This window comes from Amblyraja radiata, chromosome 30, assembly GCF_010909765.2.
Source record: "Amblyraja radiata isolate CabotCenter1 chromosome 30, sAmbRad1.1.pri, whole genome shotgun sequence".
NCBI lineage: Eukaryota > Metazoa > Chordata > Chondrichthyes > Rajiformes > Rajidae > Amblyraja > Amblyraja radiata.
Genome location: NC_045985.1, coordinates 2,969,498 through 2,977,347, shown reverse-complemented (window position 1 = coordinate 2,977,347; position 7,850 = coordinate 2,969,498). Strand labels below are relative to the sequence as shown.

General features: G+C 46.4%; 1 protein-coding gene across 1 annotated transcript; it reads right to left on the bottom strand.

Moving 5' to 3' along the window:
* Positions 1 to 2,418: 2,418 nt before the first annotated feature.
* LOC116989814 (nuclear factor 7, ovary-like) lies at positions 2,419 to 5,448 on the bottom strand. The gene is made up of 3 exons (XM_033047399.1): positions 5,379 to 5,448; positions 5,193 to 5,288; positions 2,419 to 2,742 (listed from the first exon to the last, which is right to left on the bottom strand). Exons 1-3 carry the CDS (start codon positions 5,409 to 5,411, stop codon positions 2,476 to 2,478), a joined length of 396 nt encoding a protein of 131 aa, XP_032903290.1. The 5' UTR covers positions 5,412 to 5,448; the 3' UTR covers positions 2,419 to 2,475.
* Positions 5,449 to 7,850: the final 2,402 nt, after the last annotated feature.

Here is a 7,850-nt window from a genome sequence, read left to right as displayed (position 1 = left end):
TTCGCGGTCTCGGTCCATCTCACCCTCTTCCGATCCTCAGACACCTCGAGCTGCGCATTCGCTGTTTCCACATCCAGGGTGACGGAGACTGGGGGGAGAAGCAGAGAATCAGAGAGTCCCCGGGGGTCGGGGGGAGACTCGGGCACAGGCGGGCGGACAACTGAAACCTTGTCCGGGGATTAATCCACAACAACATCGGATAGACAACAGACATCTTTCCGGGAGTTTGTCAACCGGGCAGGAGAGGGGGGATTCCACGGGTTATCGGGAACGGGAGGGGTCGGTGCGTGCGGACGGGGAAAACGAATGCAGAAAGTGAGGATGAACGAGAGATTGCGAGTGGGGATGGAGAAATATGGCGGGTATTCAAATATCTTGCCAGTGGACGACGAGGGCGGGACAGATTGGAAGATGAGGAGACGGAAGCGAGTGGTGATTAGAGGTGGTTAAAGATGATGTGGTGATATGGGGCGGAGTTGCCGTGATCACACAGGATAGGAGTGGAATGGAATCATTACATCTAACAGGCATTAGCAAACGACGTGTGGTATAATACGGTTCTAATGTGGGCAAATGGGATTTGTGCGGCGGGGAAAAAAGGTGGACAAGCATGTGATGGGCCGAAGGGCCTGACTCTATAATGTACAACCATGGCTCTCTGGCTCCAAGAGCACTGAATGACTGATTATCCACAGCCACCAGTGCAGGGGAAACAACCTCCCTGCATCCAGCCCATGGAGCCCTGTAAGGACTTTGTGTTTCACTGAGATCACCTCTAATACACCTGAACTCTCGAGTACACTGGCCTAGTCTACGCAATTGCACCCAGCGCAGCAAACTCATTCACCCAGGAACAAGTGTTTAAGAAGGAACTGCAGATGCTGAAAGTCGAAGGTAGACAAAAATGCTGGAGAAACTCAGCGGGTGAGGCAGCATCTATGGAGCGAAGGAATAGGCGACGTTTCGGGTTGAGACCCTTCTTCATCCTCACCGGCTGAGTTTCTCCAGCATTTTAGTCTCCCACCCAAGAATAAGGATTTGTTCAAGTGCAAACAAACTTCGCTCTGTCTCTGTGGTGCTTCCCCCAGAGTCCATTAAAAACATATAAAATAGGTGCAGGAGTAGGCCATTCGGCCCTTCGAGCTTGCACTGCCATTCAATATGATCATGGCTGATCATCCAACTCAGTATCCTGTACCTGCCTTCTCTCCATACTCCCTGATCCCTTTAGCCACAAGGGCCACATCTAACTCCCTCTTAAATATAGCCAATGAACTGGCCTCAACTACCTTCTGTGGCATAGAATTCCAGAGATTTACCACTCTCTGTGTGAATTTTTTTTTCCTCGGTCCTAAAAGAATTTTTTTTTTCTCGGTCCTAAAAGATTCCCCCCTTATCCTTAAACTGTGACCCCTTGTTCTGGACTTCCGCCAACATCGGGAGCAATTTTCCTGCATCTAGCCTGTCCAACCCCTTAAGAATTTTATGTTTCTATAAGATCCCCCCTCAATCTTCTAAATTCTAGCGAGGTAGTCCTTAACATTAATCATATATAAGTATTGCAGAAAGATGTCTTAAAAAGAACAATGGAAAATATATTAGTTTTACCTCGGTTGATGATATCAGATGTTTCTCTCAATGCCATGTTGTAGAAAAAGGTGGGATCAAACTTTTCAATGGGCAACACGCCATCTACCACCAACATTGTTTTGGTTTTATCACTAACCCTGCAAATATTTAACAGCTGGTTAGTAACTGAGCATGAGCTGTTTTTTTTAGCTGTACTATAAAAACAAACATTCTTACAGTCAAAAGCATGTCCTACCTGCTCTTGCGACCAGCTTCCTCCTGAAATAAATAAAACACAAATCTCAATAGACTGAGATGGATCGTCATGATCCCGACGGCGGGTATTACACCAAATTGCTACAGAAAAACCCTCTGATAATTCCCATTTCCCAACTCTTTGCCGCCGTCACACATACAGAAAGTGGATATTGTCGTAGAGACATCGAACACGGGGGAAAGCATTAGGAATGTGGATGAAAATAACTGCGAGTATGTAACTTATGAGTAAGACCGGGCAGGTCGTGGGGTTTTATCTGGAGAAGATGTCAGAGATTATAGGATGGAATATTTTAGGATCAGCGGCGGATTTAAATGGGTGGGGGTTGGAAATATTATCACTACCTGTGGGGAGAAGAAAATTAAAACCTGAAATGTATGATGGCCTTTAATAAATTCCACAAGTGCAGCAGTAAAGAGAATGTGGAACTCAGCGGACTGCCTGAAGACAATATTGCAGATAAATGTAAGTTGAAGTAGGACAAATACATGAGGATTCCTGGAATTTGGGGAATTGGTGTTGGATATGTGAGTTGATGGAACAGATGGAACTTTGACACCATTCTGAATTATTGGTAAATGATGCATTTATTTCCGAAATTTAACCCACCACTTTGTGACTGTGCACTTTCACTTCACCAACCTGTAGTGTAACCCCCTCACCTTCAGAAATATCATGCCATCCTTGTGGTCTATCTGTTCCTGTAACTTTGAGAGTTCCTCCTGAATGGAATTTAAATTTTCTTGAATTTCTTGAAGATTTTTCTCCATTGTTTTTACAATCTTCGCCTCTTCTTCCCGGATATCTCCGAGTAAACGCTGCTCTTTCTCAGTGAGAATCTGGCGCAGTTCAGCAAACTGGGATGTGACATGTGACTGAAGATTGTGTGACTCTTCCTGTCAGACGAAAGATGAGAATCAATATATTATGTCACTCTGCTGTGTTTCCTTATGACATGGAAGGTGACATTTGGCTAATCAATGTCGAGTTCTGGAGTGCAGAAATATGCCATTCGGCCCAACATGTCCATGCTGGGCTCTGTACGTATCTACTTTAATTCAATTTACTTGTATTTAATCCGCTCCTTTCATCACCGTGGCAATTCAAGAGCTCGTGTTAATAATTCTGAAATATTTGGTGAATGTAACATACACTCACATCATTCCCATTTTCCGGGTACAATTCTCTGCAACTTATTCCATTTCATGTGTCCATTACCCCTCAGTGGACAGAAACAGGTCACCAGAACTAGCAGACAGCAGCACCACTTAGAATGACAGACTTCATATAGTCATACAGCAAGGGGTGTTAAATACCCACCAAGACGTCCCATCTGCGCTATTTCCACTTGTCCGTATTTGGCCCAGATAGTTCTAAAGCTTTTCTCTCCACGAGTTTGTTTGAATATCTTTTAAATGTTGTTATGGTTTCTGACTCAACTACCTCATCTGGCAGCTCGTTCCATGAACCCACTACCAAAGTTGTCCTTCATGTTCGTTTTAAATCTTTTCCCTCTCATCTAAAACCTATACCCTCACATTCTCGACCCCCCTACTAAGGGTAAAAGACTGACCATCCAACGTATCATTCCGTTTCATGATATTATACACCTGCCACAGACCATTCTTCAGACTGCTGCTCTCCAGGGAGTAAAGTCCTTGGCTGCTCAACCTCTCCCAAGTGTTCTGGTCCTCGACCACTGAGCTCTATAGTGTAGTGTTGTTACAAAACCCTACCATCAGTAGCGCTGTAGCTCTGCCCACTGCCTGGGCGTGCGATTCCGGAGGCTGTTGGGAGGGGAGGGGAGTGGGGGGGGGCGGGATGATAATCCAGGTTTGTATTGGTTATCGGAGAGGAATTTGCTTGGACTTCAAGCTGATGAAGAAAAATCGATCTGCAATCCCGCTCCCTTTTTAAAAAAAAGGTTGCTGGGCGAATGCATCATTGGATTGAAGTTAAACGTGACTTCTAATGCCTTCAACACCTTCAACATCACGGATCGCAAGTGCGGGACAAAGCAAAAGGTATGTCTTCTATTTCCCATCTTATCTTGCTTTTTGGTGTGGTTTCATTGTAATCAGATGATGCGAAATATCTGATTTTCATTTAGGCCCCGATGCGATATTGGCCGTGCCTTGCCTTGCCTGCCAATCGGGGCTTAAATCACGGCAGCGACCACACGCCAATCGGTCACAATCCAGAAACTGCTACTCTCAAGATAATCAAATTCATTATTTGTTTGCACAATCATGTCATAAGAGTCATGTCTAAATCATCTATATTTTGTGTTATTTTCTATCCGTGATCATACTAAATAACTGAAAACTTCCACAGTAAAGTTTAGTGAGATATTTAGTATGGAAATATTGATCATGGATAGACAATAACACTAAATATAGAAAATGTAGATGTTCTTATGACATAATTGAGCAAAATATAATGATTTTGATTATCTTGAGAGTGGATGTTTCTGCATTTGGAACAAATGTCTGTGCAAAACGTCCCTTGTCTGCTGCAGTGTTATATCCAACATAGGAAAATTTATGGGAATTAAACATTCAATTCCTTCCATTTGGCATAGAATTTCACGACAAAGTGAGATTTAAAAATCATGTTATATTGTGAATTCTTGTGTGAATGGGATCAGTTTGTTATTTGGTAACTTTGGCTATTTAAACAATTATTTATAGATAGATGTTAAGATCTAGTAATTGAATTTAGATGAATGTAATTGATTTGATGACACTGATGAATATGAATTATTTGGGGGGGGGGGTATTGACTATTTGTTTTAATGTTACAATAATATTAAAGTTCTGATCTTGAGAATATTCATATTTTTGAATTTTCAAGGCAGTCTGGGTGTTTATTACTATTTCCGTCACAACGGGTAATTTTGTATTTAGCTACTTAATTAGGTAATTAACTAATTATATACTTTAATATCAGGCCATCCAAGTACGATGTATCATTTGTTTCAGAATACTCCCATCTATAATAACTAAAAATTCCATTCAGTTCTCTTAATTTTTAAGAAAGTTATGGGCATTTATGTAAACTGACTGTCCTCGATCACAGCTTTTGTGTTAAGTCAATGGAAAAGCAATAACACAAAGATGCTAATTTCCGTGTATGAAAATGTCCATAACTTTTTTTAATACTGAAGCTATGAAAGTGAATTAGGTGTCAAATGAAAGTTCTTTTTATGCTTTATCTGATGGAATAAATTAAAGGCTTGATTTTTTAAATCTCAAAATGTTGTAACATTCCTATGTGGTGGTGCCAAATTATTGCACAGATCACAGGGATGAAATCCACACAAGAACATTACATCGGCAGTACAAACCTGAACTCCAGAAATGTTCTCTTTCTGTTGCTGCTCCTTTTCCTGGATGTCTGATTCCTTTTCTGTGAGAGATTTGAAGATAGATTTCACCTGACCCTAGGGTTGGGATTCAGATCAGAGAATAAAAATGTCAGAAAATGAACACGACATGACACAATGATGTGATCAGAATTGGTTTGCTTTTACCTTGTAGATTTCGACAGCTTCATCTACCGGCATGAAGCTGTGAGACTTGTGTTCCCGCCCAGCTGCACAAATCACACAGATCAGCTTCTTGTCCGTTTCACAAAACAGCTTCAGTTCTTCCTGATGTTTCTCGCACTGAAGTTTACTTTTCTTCTCTGTCTGATTCAGGCTCAGTGTTCGAGCTTTCTCAGACAGTCTAACCAAGGCCCGATTCACCCTGAGGATGCGGTCTGTAAATTCCTCTCTACATTCCGGGCAGGAGTTTCTCTGCTCCCTGTCCCAACTCTGTGTGATACAGGGGCGGCAGAAGTAGTGCCCACACTCCAGTGTCACCGGATCGGTGAAGAAATCCAGGCAGATGGGACAAACTGCCTCCTCGGTTAAGCTCTCGAACCTGTCTTTCGCAGCCATTTTATCTCCACTTCCTGGTTCAAAGTGTTTTCCACTGCGCGCGCTGCCGTCTCGGGGATTGAAAGTTATTTGGCTGCAAGTGTTGAGTGTTCAGTGTCCTGGCCGCTCCCAACTAATCTCACATGAGGGAGGAGTCAGTTAGACATTAAACTGCATCTTCCATGTGTCTGTCCACTCCCCCAACCTGTCCAAGTCACCCTTCATCCTCGTAGCATCCTCCTCGCAGTTCACACTGCCACCAGCTTTGTGCCATCTCCTCTCTTTCTCACCTCCTATCCCTCTCTCTCTCTCCCCTTCCCCCACAGACACATCTCCTCCACCCCTGACTCATCCGCTCCGCCCCGTCCCATCTCCCCGCTTCTCCCGCCTCTGTCCCCGCCCCTCTCCCCGCTTCTCCCGCCCCTCTCCCTTCCCCACTCCCCGCTTCTCCCCGCACCTCTCCCCGCTTCTCCCGCCCCACTCCCAGCCCTTCTCCCCTCTTCTCCCGTCCTCTCTCGCCGCCCCTCTCCCTGTCCCTCTCCTCCCCGCCCCGCTTCTCCCGCCCCACTCCCCGCTTCTCCCCTCCCCTCTCACCTCTCCCCGTTTCTCCCGCCCCACTCCAAGCCCCTCTCCCCGCTTCTCCCGCCCCACTCCCAGCCCCTTTCCCCGTCCCCTCTCCCCTCTTCTCCCGCCCCGTCCCTCCCCGCTTCTCCCGTCCCTCTCCCCGCCCATCTGCCTGTCCCCTCTCCCCCACCCCTCTCCCCGCTTCTCCCGCCCCTCTCCCCGCCCCACCCCCCTCTCACTTTCCCTGGGCTCCGGCTTCCCGTCTTCCTTCCTCCCTTACACTATCCACTCCCCACCCACCCCTCGCCTGCACCGACGCTTCCATCTCTCTGCCCCAGCCCAGCGGGCCGTTTGATTCGGTGAGGTTTCCCCACAAGCCTGGAGCAGGCGCCCGTAGTGTAGACGTAACCGGGACACGGTGAAGGATGCGCCCCTCTGACTGCAAGGCAGCGGGACAGCTGCGGCTCCTGACAGGGACAGAGAGAGAGGCCGCTCGGCCCGCGCGTTGCTGCTGTCCGCTGAGTCGAGAATGGACAATTGTCAGTAAAATGAGGAACTCAGCGGGTCGGGCAGCATCTGTGGAGGGTATGAACAGGCGACCCTTCAGACTGATGGGGGAGTGAGAGAAAGCTGGAACAGAGAGGTGTGTGTGGGGGTGGGGGGGGGGGGTGATACCTGTCAAATGATTGGTGGAAGAAGGAACGTCAGATGCTGGTTTAAACCGAAGATAGGCACAAAAAGCTGGAGCAACTCAGCGGGACAGGCAGCATCTGTGGAGAGAAGGAACGGGTCGAAGAAGGGACTCGACCGCTGAGTTACTCCAGCATTTTGTGTTGATTTTAAGTGATGGGTGGATACAGGTGAGGGGGTGATCAGTGGGTGGAATAAGTGACAATGACTAGGACAATGGTGAAAATGAGACAAAATTATGTCAGATGAGGAGAGAAGAGGAGGAGTGAAATGTAAAGCCGGAGGGAGGGAGAGATGAGTGGGGGGATGGGGCGTGATGGGGGGTGGGGTGGGGGGGGGGAGATGATGACAGAAATGTGTGCTCAAATTTCCAGTCATCTCCCCACCCCAACCTCCCTCACTTTCCCCTTTCCCTCCTCCGACAAAATCTGTGTGGGCATCTTCCAGAGTTGTATTCATCTTATAGAGGTGTATAAAATCATGAGAGTAATAGACGCACAGAGTCTCTTGCCCAGAGGACGGGAATCGAGGACCAGAGGACATAGGTTCAAGGTGAAGGGGAAAAGATTCAATAGGAATCTGAGGGATTTACAGGAGGCGTTGTCTCATAAAGGCAGTCGGCATCATCAGAGACCCAGACCACCCTGGCCACGCACTCATCTCGCTGCTAACATCGGGAAGAAGGTACAGGAGCCTGAAAACTGCATCAGCCATACATCCATCAGGCTATGAAACTCTCCAAAATCCAAACTATACAAACTTGCGGGAATTATGTTTTGACTTTGCACAACCATTTTCTATTTCCCCGAGAAGTGATCAATTTTCGGA

Coding starts and splice junctions, on each gene's coding strand:
- LOC116989814 (XM_033047399.1), bottom strand. CDS start 5,411: ATGCCGGTAGATGAAGCTGTCGAAATCTACAAG. Junction 5,289..5,378: donor AAGCTGTCGAAATCTACAAG/GTAAAAGCAAAC, acceptor TCCCAACCCTAG/GGTCAGGTGAAATCTATCTT. Junction 2,743..5,192: donor AGAACATTTCTGGAGTTCAG/GTTTGTACTGCC, acceptor TTCGTCTGACAG/GAAGAGTCACACAATCTTCA.